The sequence below is a fragment of the Pholcus phalangioides genome, unplaced genomic scaffold, assembly GCF_987345545.1.
Source record: "Pholcus phalangioides strain wild (caught in Gottingen) unplaced genomic scaffold, Ppha-v1.0 ptg000017l_1, whole genome shotgun sequence".
NCBI classification, from domain to species: Eukaryota; Metazoa; Arthropoda; class Arachnida; order Araneae; family Pholcidae; genus Pholcus; species Pholcus phalangioides.
This window is the reverse complement of record NW_028301610.1, coordinates 58824460-58847767: the sequence shown is the minus strand read 5'-3', so window position 1 is coordinate 58847767 and position 23308 is coordinate 58824460. Positions and strand designations below refer to the sequence as shown.

The 23308-nt window shown below is 36.8% G+C and overlaps 1 protein-coding gene across 1 annotated transcript in view; it reads left to right on the top strand.

Moving 5' to 3' along the window:
• Positions 1–23308, top strand: part of LOC149074182 (uncharacterized) — a 133500-nt gene that overhangs the window by 48155 nt on the left and 62037 nt on the right. The window contains exon 2 of the mRNA XM_089246718.1: positions 6398–6455. Coding sequence (XP_089102844.1) covers positions 6405–6455 — 51 coding nt within the window. The 5' untranslated portion in view covers positions 6398–6404. The remainder of the gene's footprint in view (positions 1–6397; positions 6456–23308) is intronic.

Here is a 23308-nt window from a genome sequence, read left to right as displayed (position 1 = left end):
CAAACCACTAGCCACATGAGAAAAGCAAATGGAAAGGTTGTGAAACAACTTGACTGGAAAGGCATTATTATTGAAATAATTAAAGCGTGAAAATAGTCTATTTTTTTATTCACAATGGCAATTAAATTTATTGCAGAATTTTTGCAGTTTGAATTTGTTTTCTCAATTCGTGAATCACATTCTCAATCCCTGAATCACATTCTCAATCCCTGAATCACATTCTCAATCCCTGAATCACATTCCCAATCCCTGGTGATAAATATCGAATATCTCTATAAATACAGTATTGCATTAAAAAATATGGACATTTTTGTAAATAACTTTTTGGAGCAAGCTCTACATTTTTGTTCATTTGAAGTTTTAGTGCACGAGGGCTGTAAAAAAAAGTTAATTTCTTAATTTTTTACGTAAACGACCCCCTCAAAAAAATCACGACATTTAAAAAAACCGCATATAATTTGAAAATTTTTGGCAATAGGAAGTATACTTTTATTGTCAATGGTTGAAAGATTGTTCTGTGGACAAAAATTGGAATTAGTCTATGTAGTATATCATATATTTGCTTTTTTTTGGCTAAAAACATCAAAATTTTAGTTGAGTGCTTTGAGGCGATTGATATAAAACTACCCGCGTGGTATAGAGCAGTGTCTCCCAACCTTTTTAGCCCATAGCCATATTTTCTTCTCGTGGTCCTTCTGTCTTACTCAGGGCCAGGGCCGGAACTACAGCAGTCGGGGGGGGGGGCAACTGTCCCGGTGGAAATATATAGGGGTGGCAGTTTTTACAAAGTGGCAACACCGTTACAAAGTTATCGAATTTTAAAATTTGGGGAGTGACAAAATAATGTTTGCCTCTGGCGACAAAATGCTAGTTACGGCCCTGCTCAGGGCACCCGCACTCATCCAGGAGAAAGAGAGAGACCCTTTCTACAACTAATATTAAACTGAATTTAGTCAAAACTGAATTTATAATGAACATAAATTTTATAAATACGATCGATCTCTGGAACTTTGGATCAGGCACGCATTTATAAGATGAATGATCATACCTCCCAAGAACCAAATTATATGGGAAAAATAAGTTTATGTAAAATACGGGACGATCCAATGAACCTACACAATAAATAACCCCTCCCAAAGCATCCCCGTGGGCCCACGCCTACCCTGGGCTACAGTTCAGTGAGCGTCCTACTTGTGGGGGTTTCATGCATGGCCGTTTCACCATCATGGGTCCCTAGGCAACGTGATGTTCTGGGGCCCCATACTTAGCTGAAATTAACAGCTTACATATTTGGATACTTACACTCGAAAATCATAGCACCAGATCTCATTGTGTATGCCTCCTATGGACATTAGGCCACTGGTTACGCCGACATAGGTTAAGATGACCCTGATTCCACGGACAGATCTGTTGGATTCTGAAAGCAGTCACATTTTTTCCCAACATATAATTTACTTGAGAGCTAAACTTCACAGCTCTATGTACCCCCCCCCCCCTTCACCACTTGTCATAGTTCCTCTTTCATCTGATTTTAAACCCATGGCATACTAAAATATCCCAGGACCACAAGGGGGAGAGGGCAAATGGCCCTAGCTTGAGAGCCACTGGTATCAGAGTTTGTCCCGTAAAACCTAAATCAACCTTGCAAAACAAGAATTTTGAGTAAAAAACAAGTACAGTCGAATCCCGTTATAACGAACTCAAGATACCGCAGAAATCACTTCGTTACAACGAAATTTCTTTATGAAGGAATTCCAGGTTTTTACATTGTTCCTATGGAAACTTATCAGAGGAATTAGGAAAGTGTTCGTTAAAACGAGATTTTCGCTATAACGGTATTCGTTAAAACGGGATTCGACTGTAGTAACAAGAGAACAACAAGTAATCACATCTTTACGAGCCGCAGTTTCCAAACAAAACGGGGAAACACTATTTATGACGTCACATCCGGTACTGCAACGCCACCGAGTGGCTCTAATTGGCAGTACAAGTACCGAGAACTTATTCTGACAAGACGTTGACGTTTTCGATTGGATGGGGACTGGTTTCCTATTCCAACCCACCGGATGCGACGTCATAAATTTTATGTTACCCGTTTTATCTGGAACCTATGGGTCGTAGAGGTTTGGTTTTGTGTTTCTAGACCTTTTTTTTTCTACTGCGAGCGATGATTCTTGTTCTACAGAGTTTACGAGGTCATTACGGGGAACTCAGTATATTTTTGTGGATAGCTAATTTCCATTTCTTTTTTTCAAATTGTTTCTTAAGCTACTTATCAGCATACAAAGATGTAATTAAAAAAAATTATTCGCAAAATAATTCACTAACGTGACATTTAATTATTCCTTAGAAAATAATGTAATTGTGCTTTTTTCTTCAGTGGGATAAAAAAAAACAACAACAACAAGCAATCGTGCAATTGGCCTTTCTTTCTTTTACAATCTCATCGATGGTGGTCTATCTATTGTATCTCCCGTAATGGGCAAATTTACGAGAAGAGGCAACAGTGGATGTGGAAACTATTGTCTTTTTGTGTGTGTCTAATACGTCGAAGAAAAACGTTGTAAAAGGAATGTCTTTCTACCAGTCAATAAGAAACCAATGAGCGTGTCCTGTTGACAAGATCATTATGGGATTAAAGGTTCAGCCACTGACGAACATCGAGTGACCTAGTGTCACATACCCTTCTCTATACATAACTCGGGCTTTCAGATTCCAACATTATATTCGTTCCGGACATATCCTTGCAGTGTTGTATATGCTTCCCTTTCTTTTTTAAACCTCGCTTATCCATGCTTCTTTTCGCCACTCATGCGTGCATGTTGGGTCAATTTTCTAAATACGGACGGTATTTTTTTTTTTCAAGTTTTTCATCTTTCCCAACCTTGATTCGGATCACGCAAGCATGCTTACCCTTTCAGAAAGTTCTGACAATCACAAGTTTTAACAACACGGAGGGAAAAAAATAGTCTTGATCGTACTTTTTTCTTTTTTAAGTGCTTGGAAAATTTTTATAGTTTTTTATAGGTGTTTTGCGGTTTAAAAACCATTCCAACGGAAGCTGTAACACACCTGGAGGCTCTTCTTGCACTGCTTGAATAATTTTCATTGTTTCAATGCCTCGGAATATTTTATTATAGTATATCCTAAGAAGAAAATTGTGAATTCTCAACACGACATGAATACTGAAATTTAATGCTGAAAGTTTTCTTTTTTCAACAAGAATCTATGAGTCACTTGAACTTTTTAGATGCTAAAGAAGTTTTTATCTGGGAGGTTGTGCTGGTATGTTAAACGTTTTGTCCCTGGTTTGTGTTTAGGCAATAACCCTATCCATATCGCATTCTTAAGGTTGAATAATTTTTTGTAAAAATTTTTTATTAGGTGTTTAATGCCAGGAACTGAAACCATTTCCTCGTTCAAGTGTGAAGAAATTGCATTTTTAAGTGATGTTGGTGTTCTGTGAGATTATGAATACCTACATTGATAACGAGCGATACCCATCTGGTCTTCAAAACTATTGGTGCCACCCCTGGTCTTGATAACGACAGATGTCACCTCTAGTCTTAGATAACGGGTGATGCCATCTCTAGTTTTGATAACGGCTGCCACCTCACGAGGAGACATGGTAGTGGAAATTTGTCAGCGGGATTGTTTGCCAAACATCGGATGTAGCTGTCTATGATTCAACCAGGGTTATCTGTATTGAATAACGCGTGTTTAGTCAACACGGCCTATAAAAAAAGGCCTCCGCACGAAACTCGTCACGTCACTGAAGAAGGTCATCTCACCTATAGCCATTGGATATACCACAAAAAAGTGTAAAAATAGCGCATGCGTCGGCCTGCTATATCCAATGGCTATAGGTGAGGTCATTTTCTTCAGTGACGTCACGGGCTTCGTGCAGAGGCCTTCTTATGTAGGTGGCGTTGGTTTAGTCTTTGCTCCACATGTCCCAAACCCACTTAAAAGGATTTAATTTTGTCTTCTCTAAGTGGAAAATTCATTATTCGGGTCCTATAATGAAATGCCTCTCGAATCAGGCAGTAGCAAATCGGGAGCTGTCAGAGGAGAAGTTGTCCTACTAATACACTTCACGTCATTTTGAATTGATGACAGACATGAGGGAATAGATGATCGTACAGTAGTTAAACTGTCTGAGTGGTTCTTGCAAGTAACAGAAGTCCCTAACATTGCCCAGGGAGAACACTTCAAGACATCATCGATTCGCTTGTAAAAAACCCTACATCCCTAGCTACATTATAGAAATTTAGCTCATCGTGATTGGCCGAAATGAGTGATGAACCATTGCGTCACTCAGTGAAATCTTTGCTCTGGTGACGTTTAACAATAGATATACTTCATTGTGCTTGAATCCGACATCCACAGATGGAACAATTGTTAGAGCACAGGACACCCGTACCGAAGGTTGTGTGTTCGATTTCCTCTCAAATTCACCTTCCATCTTTGCTGTCATTCATTGATTCACTAAAAAATACTTTCATTTTTTTTTCTGATTTAATCAAATGCTGTTCAGGTGCATCAAGATTACAATAACAACAGATCACGAAGCTGGGCCGTGCTATTATTGCTTTAATTTTTCGTTAATGAACTTCGAAATTCAGTTTACATCCCTTGTGACGTTTTGCTATCTTTCGTGCTCGTAGTAACCAATCTCCGGCATGCTAATGACTCTAGTGTTACTAAGAATGTAGAGATTGTAATTACACATCCCGGATTCAGGATAGCCTCTTGGGGCTGTTTTCATATTCTCAGCCTGCCATTATTGTGTCACACAGTTGCAACGGGACTCATCACTCCATGCTACTTTTTTTCAATCATAGATTGTTCATTCCTTGTATTCTTTGACCCAAGCAAGACGTTGGATCGATGACGTGAATTGAGCTTCGTTACGCTAGTGTGTCTTTTAATTTTGAAGACCATACGGTGAAGTCTCCCCCCCCCCCATTCAGTTTGGTGACAATCTGAAAAATTTAATAAACTTAGATTGACTACGATAAGGCTAAACCGTATCACATCAGGGTCACTCATGGCTAGTTGTCCTCCGCATTTTATCCGATCATTCATTGTTACACTCTTGACACTGTCAAAGACTATGTAGTTTTCTGGCCGGAGTGGAACTACTTTTAAATTAATTCAGGATTTTTCTTTTAATTTTTGCGGTGTAATTTTATTATTTTTAGATCATGTATCTAATCATCACCGATCTCTAATTTACTCGTATCCTAATTTTTGGGCTTGAAGAAAGATGAAAACTTGAAAAATAATTTTTTCGTGCAAGTTTTTTTGATTGAAGTTTTCCGCAAGTTAAGTAAAAAGATAATCGTTGTGAAATGTTATGGTTATCACGTTATCGCATAGTAGATCGTAATTAGAATCATCAATTACTGATCGTACTCAGTGTTAGAAATGGTGTTTTAATTCTTAAACATCAACTGATCAGAATGTTTTGAACGATTTTCTCGTCAGCACCTATGTTCTAGACAAGGTGGAAATATTTTTACCGAACACTGACCACACCTAGCTAGAAATAGGCGGTCATTTCTGCTAGAAAAACATCGGGCAGAGTTTGTTGTTGATGGTTTTTCTCTACTTCACTAACAACACTCACGAGAATAGAAGCTGGCCTTAAAGGTCTTCCGATGATATCAACGTATAACTTGTTTAAAAAAACGCAACTCGATACATAATATGTAAGTGGTTGGAGTTCCGCAAAATCTCATAATCTTCATTATAGACTCCCCTCATCCTTGAACATTTTGTAATTCGTATATGGTGGGATAAGGATATCTGTATATTCAACGAATTTATTAGATTCGTATCGTATATACAAAGGTAGTTATTTAGGTTCAGCCGAAATAGTATGTTAATAGATGGTGGATGGCCCACTGATGGGCTTGCTCCAGCCAAATAGCTTAGCGCTATCAGTTAGAGAGTGTCACTCTGATACCGTAAAGTAGATGATGGTTTGAAAATTTACCTTCATTTTTACGTTGACTTGTTAGGTAATCATCAATGTCTTCACGAAACGTTTAGTCTAGGTCAAAATTAAAGGATCTATTAAAGATTATAACTAGGTATAGTGAACATTAAAATAACAAATTGGGTCATAAATTCAAATTGTGTCTGCAGAACATTTACTAACCGCGAAAGAGAAAGCAATCTTGTTAAGATAATTGCATGTTGATTACCTGAGAGGATAAGATATGCTTAAAATGTGTTTTGAATACATCTTTTACTGCGCCAATAATTTTTGCAGCTCTTTTGATAAACAGTGTATTATTGAGAATTCGATCTATGTAATTACGTCGATTTATTCTGAATTATATAAACATAGGAATGCATAACTAATATTTTACATCGAATTTCTTTTCAGGTTTGAAATGTCATTAATATGTATACAGCATCTAACGTTAGTGTTCTCATCTCTTGTGGTGAGTATATAGTTTTTATGATTTTTTTTTACATTACTTTAGTATACTGATAGCGTATTTAACTATCATGAAAAAATTTTGTAATTTACACATATTTTATACATTGTATTCTCTCTATGAAATTATTTCAAAATTAAGAAACTCGTAGTGGTCATATAGACACTTTTTTATTGGATCCCTGTAGAATTATCCATACCCTGGCTGATAAATCAACCCCATGAATCATAAAAATCTTAATATGAGGAGCTTATTTTCAAAAGGGAACATTTCCACTTTTTTTTTCGAAATGCACTCTTTTTAATAGTTTATGAAAATTTCCGGAATAAGTTCTGTCAGATTATACAACCGGGATTATTCAAACGAGAATATTTTTGGTAGAAATTACAATGTAAAGTTAGTTGTTTCTATCAGAAAGGAACATATTCACCTTTTTCTTACACTTCGGTATTTTTCATCTCTTGATGACGGACACCCATGGGACCAAAAATTTTGTCCGCTAACGAGGAGTGTCCATTAATGGACAGTAAGATACATTGATATCAATTGAGATAATTGACAGTAAGATGCATCCGTCGATGTAATTCAAAATTGTGTCCGTCATTGGAGATGTCTGCTAACGGGAATGTCCGTTATGAAAGATTCCACCGTAGAATGATCGTGTTTCTTATGTTAATGACGAAAGGGCAGTAAGTGTTCTTTCTTGGACTAGTTAAAACCTTCTGAAATCGACAGGTGACGTAGAAATTACCCATTTTTCAAACTTTGACAGGATCAAATTTTAATCAAAAGGTAATACTTCCACTAATGTTCTTTGAGAACGGAGCATTTCTAAATTCAAATGTAGATAACTCTCTTGAATATTGATCAAAAAACATAGTATTTAAATATTCTACTATCATTCCTACATACCCGTTGGGCTATTTGCCACTTTTGTAAAGCAAACGATATTCTCTCTTATGAGATTTTTTATGGAAGTATAAAACTATTTCTCTTTTTTTATATGGAAGTAAGTATTAAGTTAGCGGTAATACACTAAATTATTTGAAATCTCATTATTGCATCCGTTCTCAACGAGTTCAAAAGGTATATACATGAAACTGACGTGCTTTGTTGGTATTCTAATGACCTGGATATGAACCGTTTATCAATTGGAAATGTTTGAAATGAGAAAACAAATTATCATTGATGACCGGTTATTTCCTTATTTTTACATTTAATAGCAGTTATGTGCAGTAGAACGATCAATCAAATCAATCATGAGCATTTTTTTCTTCGATTGAAGTAGAATTCCGAAAAAAAAAGTGATTGGGTTGGATTTTTCTTTCAATAAGTAGCATAAAATTATGGGGGGAGAAGCAAAATAACGATAGTTTACCTGTCAGAACCCGAATGATTAGAAATACTTCAGCTATTCAATGGAAGTTCAATACACAAAACTTGTGACTCCAAATGCATTGAAATGATTGGGGTATATTTGAACCCATCAGTTTTATTTATCTGTTTTTGATCAGGTTGCTGAACTATTTTAAATTCAATTCAAGCATTATCTATTCCAAATTTATTGAAACATTTGGATGTTGAATATCGTAGTCGTTTTTTTACCTATACATGAATATTTATTCTGGTCGGAACGCAGTATTTATGCTAAATATATGTCTGATAGCATCGAAGACTTAAAAATAGTATATTTTAAATATTTTTTATGCTCACAAGAATTGTCTATACGTACTGATGAATAAATACACTAGAAATGAATAATGATTTTTTTTTTTTGATCGGCAAAGATACATGAAATCAATAATCTTTCTGGATATTATGCCGAGGTAAACAGGAAAAAAGTGTGATTTCTCTCCACCGGGAAGAAATCCCGCGACCTGGAGGCTATAAGCTGAAGTTAAAAAGAGGCTGCAATGCCTCTACTCAGCAAGTCACGTTACTGTGCGTGTTTAATGAAAAAGAAATTGTCTCTCTGTGGTATAATGGTAAGTGCGTTTTCCCGGTATGCAAGAGGTCTTGGGTTCGTTTCCCGGTGGAGAGAAATAACGCTTTCTTCCTGTTCACCTCGACATACTATCGACACCATCTATAGCAGAAGACCTCCGCGCGAAGCTCGTGACGTCACTGAAGAAGGTTTTCGCACCTATAGCCATCGTATATACTACAAAAAAGGGTAAAGATGGCGCATGCGTCGGCCTGCTGTATCCAATGGCTATAGGTGAGATGACCTTCTTCAGTGACGCCACGAACTTCTCGCGGAGGCCTCCTGTTATAGATGGCGTTGATAATATCCAAAAACCTGTTTATTTCAATAAATAAACTGTTTGTGTGTGTGACGTTGAAAAGACGATATTTGTTGTGGCGGAATGGCGGAATATCTCTAGCAAATTTATTGACACATTTGGACTTTGAATAGTACAGTGGTTTGTATGACGTTAATAATGATAACGTAAAAATTGTTGATACATTGAGAAAAGACACAGCAGGCATTATAGAAAAACCCGTGTACATTATATTCTAGAACTTTTAATATATTGCGCTATTCAAGAGTTTTTAGCATCTCTTTATCTTTCGTAAAACGTTGTGTCCACATACCACGATGATAAACTTCTCGCACTGTCTTCAGTTTATTGTGATATTCATGGGGTAAATCATTTATAGATAGAATACTGATCGTTATCAACATTTAAGCCCCCCCCCCCAGCTAATTTCATTTGCGTTTGAAAAGAATAAACGCTGAATGATGTTTATCATACAATCATGCATTTCTTATCGCGATGGTATGGAGTGTTTTAAAATAAATATATAACCCCGAAAGGCTCTCCGTTAAACATTGTATTATAAAACGATAAGAAAAAAGTTGAAAATTAATGAAAATAATGTCATCGGTGATTCTTGAATTCCTTACGGCTCTTGAAAACTTAGCAGGTGATTATGCATCACACTTGCCATACTTTTATCTTCACATATATTTATGTTTTCAATCACTCTATTCACTTTTGTATAAAGCATATACAGTTTATAAATCCAGTGACTTTTATCTCACACTTTATTCGTTGCGAATCCCTCTACACATCTGATTTCCTTTGACGTCATTTTTCGACCGAATACTTACATATCGCATACTTGAAAATGAACTCAGACCACGGAATACAAAACCTTAGCAGTTCCCGTGAATGTAATCACGTGTTTGCTCTGGTTTTTAAAGTTGCTACATCTACCGTCTCCCGATAATGATGTCTCACTCAAAATATTTAGTATTTGTAGTAAAAAAAAATGAAGAAGAAGGGAGACGCATTGTTAGTTCAAGAGGCGAGAAGTGGAATTATAAGAACTCAACTGTTGCCAGTGGTTCAACCATCGAAATTCTTTAAAAATAAGGAATAGCTCGTTTCACTCGATTGCACAAGAGAAAGCTGAAAAAAATGTTGAAAGTACAAACTTTCTTAAAGAGCTCTTCCTTACAATGGAAAGGGGCCCAATTTCCATCAAAGTTTGTTTTTTGAGAAGGAAGATGGAAAAAATCCAATGCTGTCTACCTCACCCTAGGGGGCTTTCCTCATTTCTATCTGTTTTTCAAGTTCACGGTTTCCCATTAACCTTTAAATAATTGATGATTTCAAGACGTTTTGAAAATTTTACCTCGTATCTTCCAAATACGAGATATATACATCAATTATTTCATAACACTTTGCGATTATAGAAATGACAACGGCTGTGGAGTATGCCCCTTATTTCAGTTGTCCTCTGAGAAGATACGAAATGTACAAGTGAAAATTCAAAAATATTCATGTATGTGAAAATATAAAAATTACTATGATTTTCTAAAATTCTTCACCTTGGTGGAAGGAAAAAGTGATTAAAAATTTCAGCATTCCCACTCGCAAGAGGTCAACTTTTCTAGCAATTAATAGATTGCAGAACTTGAAAATAATAACTTAGGTTAGCTCAAATAAAGAAGTCGATAGTTAACACTTTAGCATACGGTCACATGAAGAATATATTGAAAATTATATTGATTCATTCGTGAAATATATTTCACCCATTGTCACGAAGAGTTCAAAATGCCGTCGCTCTTTGAACCCGTCTATGAAAGGCACTTGGTCGAAATCATCAATACAATGCAGACCTGGTTCTATTATATCCACCAACCACACTGGTGTGTGAAATTTTTAACCTCAGAAAAAGACCGTGAATTTCGCATCTAATATTAGAAAGAATTGATTTTTTTTTATATCAAAAAATTGGATTTCGTGAGTTCTTTTGATTGCAGGTGAAAAAAAAAAAACTTGTCAGATGTTGTACCTTATTATATAAAATGGATGAAGGATTACAACGGGGAGACGTATGTGTGATTGACAGCTGAAATGGCCGAATTTCTGACAAAGGTTTGAGAATAAGGGAAATTCATAGATGTGGGAACAAGAACTTTCGCATTGTGCTATTAGGTTGATGCACGATATCAAATGTACAGAGTCTTTGAAACATTTAGTACACTGGGGTTCCACGACACCCTTAAAATTCTAGGAACCCGGGGTGCTTCCAAAAAGAAAGCTCTTGTTATCAATAACACAAAGGTCAGAACAGGCAAATTGCCTAACGAGGTGGCTGAAAAAAGATGGCCATCAAAAAATATGTGTGGATGCCAAATATAACCAAAATACAGCAACCCAATATAAGAGCATACATGACGAGGGAAAAAAAACTGATAATTAATAATAAATAATACACTGCCCATAAAAAAAGATGACGGTTGTCTTATTCTAAATATGGACAGCTTCTCGATTCATCCCAATATTATTATCGTACTTCTTTTAAATGTTTAACAATTGTGTTAGAATTCACGGAGGTAAGCCTATTTATTGACAACCCTTTAGAAAAAAAAACTCTTTGTGACACCACAACCTGGAGTTGTCCCTTACTAAACGATACTGGTGTTCTCTTGTCGAAGCAGTTGATTGATTGTGCATTAAAAAGTCATGGTTCATCCTATCCATCCCATTCAAAATTTTGAGCACTTCGATCACATCCCCGCGCATTCGATCACATTCACACACACACGCGTTTTTCTAATGCAGGCATGTTCGAGAAATCGAATCCTTCTTCATAGCTCAAGCATTGTGTGCCAACAAGAGAACGCGTAGCTCTTCTCTGCACCCCCTCAACCAAGTCTATGTCCTTATGCGGGTATAGTATCCAAAACCTTACAGAAAATAAGTCTTGTGGGACGAATCAAGCCTCGGAAAAGCGGAAAAATGACGAAGAGACATTTTTGAGAATGAAACAGAGCATTCTATTCGCTTCTCTGACCACTGTTGAATAATGTTCAGAAAACCTAATCCGCTTGTTAATGAGAATTCCTAAATCGGTGACCCTAGTTACATCCGGGATAATGACACCATTCAACTTGTAACAAAAACGTGGATTGTTCGAACCAAAATGAGCGATCATGCACTCGTCAACGCCAAACATCATGCTCCATTCATTTGTCCATGCTGCCGTCCTGTTTAAGTTGGTCTGGAGCAACTCCCCATCACTTTGATGCCCGAGTCTAACAATCTCATCGATAGCCTGATCGAATTTATCGATAAAAAGTGAAAAAAATATGGACCCAAGGACACTTCCTTCAGGAACTTCACTCTTCGCATTGTCTTATCGGAAAACTCCCTGTTCATCATAACCCGTTGTGACCTATCGCTCAACCACGATTTTATCCATTTCAAAAAGTTGCCCACTCCCAATCCTAATCTCATGTAAACGCTTCGAGATTTTACGATGTTGGATCCGATCGAATGCCTTATGGAAATCAAGATAAATTACTTCGATGCTTTTGCCTTTTTCCACAGCTTTACTCACGTGATCATAAAAGCAAAGAAAGGTTAGTTACACGTGACTTCCACTTCCTATATCTCGCAAAACTTTTATTTTTTTCTCTGAATTTTAATGAAACAGTGTAATTTAAAAATAAATTCAGATCATTTGGAGAAATAGAAAACAGTAATTCCAGTAGTTTTCTCTCCCAATCTTGTCGATCAGTGACTGCGGACATTAGAACCAAGGAAAAAATTTAACGAAGGCATCACACTGCAAATTCTTTTCCTTCAAATTATTCTTTTAATCAATATTAGAAGCAAAGCATATGGGAAATTTCGCTGTATGTGAGTAAGCGAAATGAAAATTTTGAGACTTCATACACCAGACAACACGCAGGTTCTTACACTCTCCAATCAGCTCTTGTCATGTAACATCACGTGGCAAGTGAAAAATATTTGACAATAATGCGCTCTCTAGCTTAAAACTTTTAACTCTGAGTCACTAAGCTTTATTCGTTTGTGTGCGATGTGTTTTGGAGTTTTTTTTACATTAAATTATCAAACCAGAAGCTGGTTCCACCTTCGTGCGTGGGATAAGACACGATAAATGCTATCTCTTCCATTTTATATGGAAATTATACCTCATAAATGTATGGTTTCTTGGAAACTTTTTATCCACCAGGAGTGAGGATTCTTGGGAAATGAAGGGTTTCGTGTAACATCCTAAAAACTATTTATCCTCTCAGCGGCGTTGACGAGATATCTCGCTTCCTTAAAAGCCTCTTATTTTAGCATTGACAAGCCCAGATATTTTGTAGAGTTAATTTCTCTTTTCGGAACACTTCCCAAAATACTTTTCACTTTGCAGCTTCTGGAAATCGGAAGAAAGCCTACTTCATTAAAAAAGATATGCCATTTTACAGGGGTTCGGTGATTTCTACTATGGCACGGAAAGGGTTAAGGGTTCCGCAAGAGCTCTACGTTGGGAACTTCTGATTTATTGGACAACATCAAAATAGATTTATTGCACCTATCTCGTTAATTGATACTCACAAAATGCAACAATGTTGCAATGCGAGATATTTTCACAAAAATGAGAGCGATAAAAGCTTCTTGACCGAACGAAAAGTACCAAATCCATCAATACCAACTCTTCCTGGTTTTGCAATCACAAAAAAATGTTCTTCCTTATGTTCTAAAAAGACCTCCCATTAGTTTTTAATGTATCAGCTCTGACACCGTTTGGACAGTTTAATCATCCCTCTTTATCAATTACTCTGGTTTTTTCTCCCTCATTCTTCGTATGGTAATTGCATTCCTGTTTGGGTGTAGGTACATCATCATCACATCTTGGCTTTTGTCTCGGCACACTCACTCCGTAATCTTCTGGCCAGGAATACGAGCTAAAATAATAAAATAAAATAAAATACCACACCTTTTAAGTCGAGCTGACACGCAACGAGATATTAGAGCTTTTGTTAGTGGTTCACTGCGTGCTGAGATATCGTCCATCAAGATAAGATGACAGCGACTTGTTATCACAAGTCATCCATAAAACGATCATCCAAAAAACAATGGATCGTATTTAATGATGGCTAAAATGCAAAACGTATGCGCGAAACATCACCGTTCACTTTCACAGTCGTCTTCAAATGTCCGTCCGTCGTCTAATGTGGCAAAGCGTAATGTTTAACTGGTTTATTGCACTAGGTTGGCTGCCTGATGACGAAGGGTGTTACTCTTTTGTGTGTATGTGTGTGTGTGCTGCGGCGGCCCATCTTCTCCTTATTATTACCAGACATCCAGCAATTACGAGTAAACGTCGATTCAGCATAACTTCTAGACTCTCTTTACTCGCTATGCGTTTCACATTTGAGCTGATTACCTGGCAAGAACAAAAAGTGCTTTCTTTTAGGTGGGTTTGTTACCATTTTGATTCTTTCTTCACATGCTGTTGGACGTCGTAATATCAAGAGGAAAAAGAAGCATTCATTGTTCCATGGGTGGCAATAGTGTCTGTTGTCCCGCACGCTTTAACGTTCTCCATTTCGAGATATGCTACCTACCTCGATTAAAAACCGTCTCTTTAACTGCGAGCTTTCTCTTTTAATGCTAATGAAATTCCTAAAAGCAGAGGAAAAAAATAAAGAACACACAGCAACGCAATATACAATTAGGCTGAACTCAACTCACAGAAGCATTTGCAGGTTCTATGGATCGTAGTAAAATAACTCTTTCGTTGTTGACGAGGTAGAATCACGAACCCCAAAGAGTCTTTGTTACCGATTTTCTTCCAGAACAAAACTTTCTAATACAGTGAAACCTCGATATAGCGATACTCTATGGAATAAGAAAAAATATCATTGTAGAGGGGTTATCGTTATATCGAGAGGTGGCATTATCATCAGTCGCCACAAAATTTATGCTGTTGCTGGCATCTCTTCTGGATTTGTGTTATTGGTACCACCATAAAATGCATTTATAATTATTTTATTCGTTGCAAACAAAATATTCTGGCTGATTTGTTTATGAATAAAATTCAGTTAGTTGTTTCACCGTATAAAGTAGTTTTTCACAGAACACTTTTGTGTACTACACAGAAAGTAGCTTCACGGTCACTTCTTTAACTCTTTCGGAGGGTAGATAGTGCCAAATATCGATGTTATTAAACACACTCGAAACAACAAAAACTGGTGAACATCACTGTGTTCACTTTCACAGTCATCTAATGTAGCAAAGAGTAATATTTAACTGGTTTATTATTGCATTAGGTTGGCTGCCTGATGACGAAGGGTGTTACTCTTTTGTGTGTATGTGTGTGTGTGTGATGCTTTGGCCTACAGGCATCCAGCAATTGCGAGTAAACGTCGATTCAGCATTACTTTTATGCTCTTTGCTCGCTATGCTGAATCAATGTTGTTCTTGCGACGATTTTGTTCTTACATTCTAGCTGATTACGTGGCAAGGGGAACAAAAAGTGCTTTATTTTTAGATGAGTTTGTTACCATTTTGATTCTTTCTTCGCATGTTCTTGGACGCCATAATATCAAGAAGAAAAAGTAGCATTCATTCTTCCATGGGTGGCAATAGCATCTGTTGTTCCGCACGCTTTAACGTTCTCCATTTTGAGATATGCTACCTACCTCGATTAAAAACCGTCGCTTCAACTTTTCTCTTCTAATGCTAATGAAATTCGTAAAAGGGGGGAAAATAATAAAGAACACAACAACGTAACATACAATTAGGTTGAATTCAACTCCCAGAAACATTTGCAGGTTCTATGAATCGTAGTAAAATAACTCTTCCGTTGTTGACGAGGTGGAGTCACGAACCCCAGAGTTCTTTGTTATCGATTCTCTTCCAGAAGAGAACTTTCTAATATAACTATTTCAATTGAAGTAATTGCTGCTCATATTGAAAAAGAGTATACAACATTCTTTTAAAAAATTATAGTCAATTTCAAATACAAGCAACCATCGCTTTATGCGGTTAATTGGTTCCGCAAAATAGTCGCGTAAGACGAAATTGCGTAAAATGAGTTGAATTTAACACGGGAAAGATCGGGGTAGGGGGTTGGTTCTCTTCCGAAGAATTTTAAAAAAAATGAACCCAACAGCAAGTGAACCTTTTTTTAACGAATTAATTATTCAGACTTATTTATGAATAAATCCCGTGAATTTAGGCAATATGAATGAATTGAATTAATACTTTTTCTGTCTTCACTACTTCTGATTGATTCTAGTGATTGTGCGGATTGTGATTTTGAAGATTAATTTGATAGTCCCATATTTTACGGAACATAGAAATTTTCCCATATTATTCGGCTCAAGGGAGGTTGTTCCCATCACCCCCCCCCCCTTTTATACTAGGGCTTTAGCGAAGGCAGATATAACGTATAGGTGCATCAGATCATCCCGTATTTTACGAACGGACAATTTTTCCCTGCATTATTCGGCTCTTGGAGGGGGGGGGGGATCGCCCCCATCGCTCCCTTCTGGATCCGCGCTTGCTTATAATGAAACCGCGTAAAGCGAGAGATAGTTGTATTCACACATACTTGAGTTGCAAATACAAAAACTAATTAAAAACAAAGTTTAAAGACAAATATTCATGGTAATAAAGGACCCGACAAGTTTCAATTGGGTGCGTTTTATAAAAGGTTTAAACTAGAATGACACAAATGCAACCTTAATATTCTACGATACAATTCCCATGTTATGTCATACTTGATTGTCGTCTTCAGTCACTGGTGTTCAACCTTTCAGACATGGTGGTCCTCATTCAAAACTTCCCATGAAGCCCTAAGTCCATCACATGAAGTCATACTGCGGTATTTATAACTGTAAGATAAAATACAGAGTCACAAGGACTTAATGAGCCCTCTCCCCAATAATTAAACAATATGCAATGCAACGCATCCCGGCTCCCTCCTGCGTAGGTACTTGAGTCCCGTATATACGGGACGATTGGCAACTTCCAGTCCTTCCCCCCAATGTTTTCTTTACGTCGACACTTTTGGTATTAGCAATGAAAACTATGAATAAAAACGAAGGATGAAACGTACCCACGATTGCATGGTTCACATGATACCAATTGAGAAAAGACGATCGCGTGAAGAATGGGGAAGAATTTGTTGAATTGGGGGAAATTCTTAATGAACATGTGTAAAAAAAAACAAAACTCATGGAAATGGCTGTTCACGCCATTTATTCTTCTTGATGATCAAACATCAACAGTTTTTATTCCCGGAACTATTACAGTAGTTATTGCAAGCCACGAAGCACAATTTTTTTGGAACATCTCTATGGTGTGATACCTTGGTCGTTAACCCTCGGGGCAGGTGCGAAAGGTGAGCCGCTAAATTTTTGGGGGCTACAAAACGGAATAAATATACTTTTATCATGTTACATGGAGTTTGATTTCTATATCAAGCAATAGCTTCAAATTCTTTCGAAGACAGGGAATCCTACAGGTCTAGGGTTTTGAACCCCAAGCCAAGAGTGCACGCGGGTTTGGTGCCCTGGGTGCGAAATTTAAAAAAAAAAAAAAGAAAATACAAACTATAGAGGAATTCACACAAGAATTGAAAGGTATATAATCGCTGGCAGTCATATAATGTCATCTCATAAGAGCTTTTTCACCAACTCTGGCCATATAGCTATATTGCAATGTACTGCCATTAATGAGATGGGTTGGAAATGAAGGCGCGGTCTGTTGGCGGTCGCGTCAAGTTCGATTTGGGAAAACATCTTACCTATATTCTCTCTCGGGTTCGAACTCAGGACAACGACAGCAACCTTCACGTTGGTATACGAGCATCTTACCACCACGCCACTCGGGCGAATCTCATAAGGGCTGGTTTTTTATTGTCGAAGTAAAGAATAGAAAAAGATTTGGTGGCTCGGAGAGCACGTAACCTATACAATTTATGAACAATTTGGGAGATGTCTAAATCTTTGATAACGCTTTCGCTCTAAGAATGAAATGCGGGGCATTATTTTTTATTGCTATTTCCATTAATTTTTTGTTTCTTATGAGATTACCATCAAGAAATGGTCCACCCAATATTAGGGGGGAAAAAATGCAGCCCCTAGAGCGATTGTAGATGTCCACGTCCGGAAGTTGACGTGATGAGAATGTGCAGCTTATTAATCCATCAGGGAGACCATTGCGATTGTTTTGTATTGATTTTCTTTTCCTCTCTGTTGGTGTATCGGAAGAAGCGTGGTGCACAAGACAATGTGCCCATTGTTTTATCTTACCCTGGCGATCAAAAAAACCCCCGGCTTCAGCTTTAGGATGTTCGGTCTCTCGGTCCTCCTCGTTTCTTTTCATACCTAAACTCTTCGCTATTGGCGTAGTATAAAGATGATGTTGTTTTTCCGTGAAATTAGTTTACGCGCCCAAGGTCAAATGGCCAGTGCATTCTCATGATCATTTGCCTTCTCCTTAACAACACTGTGGGCGCACAATTACGATACGGGTATGACTTTTTAGCCATGGTTAACGGCAGTTCGGGCGAGACGCACAAGTATTCGTTCATCGCTTTCTTATCGGTTATATTTATCGCACCACGTGCCTCCGGCAGAAATTAGGGGCTTTAACGGAACAATTCGCCACCCTGTCTTGTTTTGTTTTTTTGACTGGCTCTCAAAACTGTTACGGGTGTGTTTTTCTACCGTTTGAAGTTTGTAGATAATAACAATAATCGTGTTTGTCAAGAAGAAAAAAGAACACACTGTAGCTGCTAAAAAAAAAAGAACTGTCAAACAACATGGAAAGCGTAGCCGTTTTTTTTTCTGCCTTAAAGCAGCGTTTCTCAACCTATGGTCCGCAGGCAGACCTGTAAAATATTATTTTAAAGTGTTTCAAACCTTTGATTGTTTTTGATTGTATGTGCTATCCTATGCCAGTATAAAGTTTCACATATATCTCTGATACTTATTGTTTTATAAATACTCAAAAAAATGCTTTGAAACAGCTTGCACGCATTATAAAATACTATGACGTCAATGTAGATGAATAAAAATCGATTCAAAATAAAGGAAAATGTTCAGTTCATGACATGAAATGAAGAAAAAGGATGAGGTTTCATTAATTTTCGATCTTATTTGAAATTAAATTTTAAAAAATTTTAATTCAAATATTAATTTTAAATGAGATTGCGTCAATTAAATCTCAAGCTTTTGCTTCACTTCGTGAACTAAATATTTTCTTTCATTTTGAATTAATGTTGTATTCAATTATTATTGATGTCGTATTTCATCGTGTGATCGTCCCGCATGTTACGGGACAAACTTTTTCCCATATTATTCGGCTCTTGGGAGGGGCGATCGTTCCCATCAATCCCCTCTGGATCCACGCCTGAGCAGAGGCAGGTGTCTTCATCTTCAAATGGAGAGAAGGCAAACATCTTCAGCAACGAAGGAAGTCTAGGTAGACATCTTCAGCTACAAATGGAGCCGAGTTAGACATTTTCAGCTTCAAATGGAGCGAGGGCTTCATTTTCCGTAGCCCGAAGGCAGACATCTTTAGCTACGAATGAAATGGAGGCAGGAATCTTCATCTGCGAAGGGAGCGGAGACAGGCGATCCAGGGCGATACGTCGAAGTGACTTATTGTGTAGGTGCATCGGATCATCCCGTATTTTATGGGACAGACAGAATTTCTCCATATTATTCGACTCATGAGAGGAGCGATCACGACCATCGCCCCCCCCCCCGGATCCGCGCTTGCGTAAAGGCCGAATTAGGACTCACAGGACACCCTGTATATTCATTATAGTTTGTCTTGTTTTTTGACTAGCTCTCAAAACAGTTACGGGTGTTTTTCTACCGTTTAAAATGTGTAGATAATTACAATAATCGTTACTAAGAAGTTAAAAAACACCCTGTAGCTGCTAAAAAAGAACTGTCAAACAACATGAAAAGCTTAGTCTTTTTTGCCTTGGAGGAATAGAAGAATTGAACTTTACTGTCTATTACTCAACCATAACTCGCAAAAATTCTCTTCTTGCCAAAGAAGTACGTCTTATAATCAGGTAAAAGTCTTTCACTTTTACATGTTTAAATTCATTCTCCCTTCTTTATTTTTAGAAATCACACTAAGTAAAAATTTCAAAAATGCGATGGGAAATTCCAAATTGACATAAAGACAGAGAGAGTGATCTATTCCCTTCCATCATAAAGATTAAATATGGAAGTGCGATATTTGTCTTTTAATTAACGATTCCACAAAATAGGTACTGGGCGCGGAGGCAGAACAGTGCGACGGGAGGGGTGAATTATATTGAGTTCGTTTGATCGTCCCGTATTTTACTGAACTGGCGAATTTTTCCATAATATTCGGCTCTAGGGAGGGGGTGATCTTTCCCGTTGTCACATGAGATGTTGAGTTTGCCTGAGCGAAGGTATACATCTTCAGTTACGAATGGAGCAGAGGCAAGCAATAGACGTGCAGTAGACGTCATGATACACGTCGCCTTTGTTAGATCATAGTGGAACATCAAGTCCACGTGCCACGACATTGTAATCACCGCGATATTTCTTTATTTTTTATGGAAACCCTTATATTTCTTCCGATTCCAAAACAGGACTTGTTTTGTTTATATGATGCTTAGAACCAAAGTTAGGCCCATTTTAGTGTTGATTCTTTACATACAAGTAATATATGATAAAAGAACCTTTCAACGCGTTCTATAAGGAAGCCTACCTTTCACATTTTATTTGAGGTTGAAACATTATTTCTCAAAATCCATTCAATGTATCATTACGAAATTTCAATATAATACTCTGCTATATATTGTTAAGGTTATGAATCGAATGAATCAAAATCTAAGGTCTATCACATATATTTGTTTAATTACAGAGTTTTAAAGATATGTAGAATTAAATTTCAAAAAATCTCGCCTAAATTAACGAATTTGAGTGTAACTTATGAGAATATCATATAAAATCCTTTAAATTTTGGTTTATAACCTGCACCATTGCTAATTGAATGTACTGTGAAAATAACAAAGCATTCTCTCCATTCTCAGGATTTTTTGCAATCATGTTTCAAATATTAAGTACATTTTGCTTAAAATTTGACATAAAGATGACTTTTTCATGGAAAATGACATATGCAGTCCGAAATTCTTTATTGTTGTCACATTTTGTGGGACACTTTCTATCAAAAAATGTTATTAAACTTTTAAACTTCACTCCAGTGTTATCTTATAGAAAAATGATCTCGAACGTAGTCGAATACCTTAAAGTTGAACTTTCAGGGGTTTTTTTTAAGATGCCGTCCAAAAGAGAGTGCCCCTGGAAAATTGTGATTTATTGCATAAAATTTATCAATAAAATTCTGGAAAAAATTGTATGTGAAGATAAATATACCCTGCATCATCATTGCTGAAATAATTTAAACGAAGTTAATTATTTCTTCACAAAAAATAAATTTAAATTTGAAAAGTAAAAATTTGCTGATATTTTATGGTTTTAATACATTTTTTGAGTCACAAAAATATAAAAACATTTTGAGAATTCAAAAAAAAAAAGGAATACTCGGGTCTGAAAGGGATATACACTATCACCCAATATCAGAAACAAATGAAGTGATTACCCTGGTTCAATCATCTGATTGATTCCAGTCCATCGAATACCTCCATTATTAGATGCGCCTCATGGCGGTTGGGGTTCAGATTGTTCTGACTCGCGTATGTGATTTTGTTGCTTCGTTTTTATCAAACACAGAATTTCACTTTTGCTTTAGAAAGCAATAAAATTCTTTACATAATTTGTTCCAAACGCGTTACTGGAATGATACATTCTCAGTTTATGGAAGTAGGAGGAAGAAGTCATTCTAGTAAATGATCTATACCGAAGAACTTGAGAACAGCATCTCATCTCCATTAAGGTTTTTTTTCATTCCATTATATTATCTTTTTCTTCATGGGATTGCTTCCATATTTTCCCATTGAAAACAACATGATAATGAAAAATGAAGAATGTGGGAGTGTTTCGAGCACCTTTTACTAATTACGGCTAATATCTACTTCTTGTTCTATGAAATCCATCTCCATTCGATGGAGCGGAATCTACTCAGAGTTCGTGAATATTCCAACGACTTCATTAATGACTGAATTCGTGCCCGCGGTGCCATCTGCTCACATGATAGGCCGGCCTATAACAAAACAAAGCTAGCTTCGTTATATCTGATTCGATAGATGCTTTCTGGGAGGTCTACTGACCCGAGTTTGTTAACGCGAAAAATTATTAACCCAATTTAATCCGTCTTTTCAGTTCTTTTTTAGGGCAACCATCATTCCGGATATACGCATATATATCGACCCTTGAACTTTTACAATCGCACCCTTAGGCAGGCGTTTTTAATGCGAAACACTACACTAACTACGTACTTAAATATCGTGGTTATAACGAAACAACAGGCACGTTAATCTCATTTCGAATGAATCCGAATCCTCTCTTCACGTATATGGTCTTTGTTGTTTTGGTTTATGGACAGAAAAATTTTTGAAATGTTCTCCCATTTTTTGTACCGCCATATAATAAAATTAGAAAAATGTCTGGATAGACAGACCTAGTGAATGACGAATCAACCACGCATATCCCTTAATTATTAACGAGATTTTCCAACCCCTCTTTAACCAATTTAATTGAACAAAAATGCTAGAAGAATTCCATACGAAGATACGACCAAGAAAAAGAACCTTAAACCTCTCTTGCGAATGTCGGTACGTATGTATGGAGAATCAATGAAGAAAAGAAGCTATTGCATCGCCTTAATGACAGAGTAACCTTTTCATGTTTTATAGCCGCAAACAGCGGAAAGCTTCTTTTGCAGAGTTAGATAGTTTTAGTTTTATTCCTTCCTTTTTTATTATTATTATTATTTATTTATTTTATAATCCAGTCATTTCCCTTCCCATCTTTAAAGAGCTTCCGCTCAACGGCTCTCATGCAGTCAAAAACCCTTTGCAGATCCAGTCGTTAACCTTCACCAAACGATCACTATATGTATAATATGTTATCTCTCTCTCTCACTCACTCTTTTCTCTCCATTCCGTTTTTTCCCATCTTTTCTGTAAGTCTTATTGATAATTCATAATGGGTAACACGTATAAAAAAAATGAAATTTATTTCGTATTTTTCTTCAATAATTCGTAGTATTTCACAGACATTTTTTTTTTTGCTGTTGCTCCGGTTGACAACCTCTTCTCGGGTTTGTCCGCTCATTACCACGTTTGCAGACTAGTCTTGTCTTCCTCAAACAAAGAGAAATACATACAGTACATTGAATAATAAGTCCCATTGCTATTTTGTTTCTTGTTGTCTCGCCATATTTAATTCTCTTATCCTTCATATTCCAAGATGGCTGCTCCCCTATTTGGTTTGTTAATAAAGCTCGCGTGTTGCTAATAGAGAACGCTTACCTGTACTTTGGATTGGGATTATTTCCTTATGTATGTATACTTTCTTTTTCTTCTCTATTTGAAAGTCTTGATTTTTTTTTTTTTTTTTTTGCTTGTCAAATAGCAAG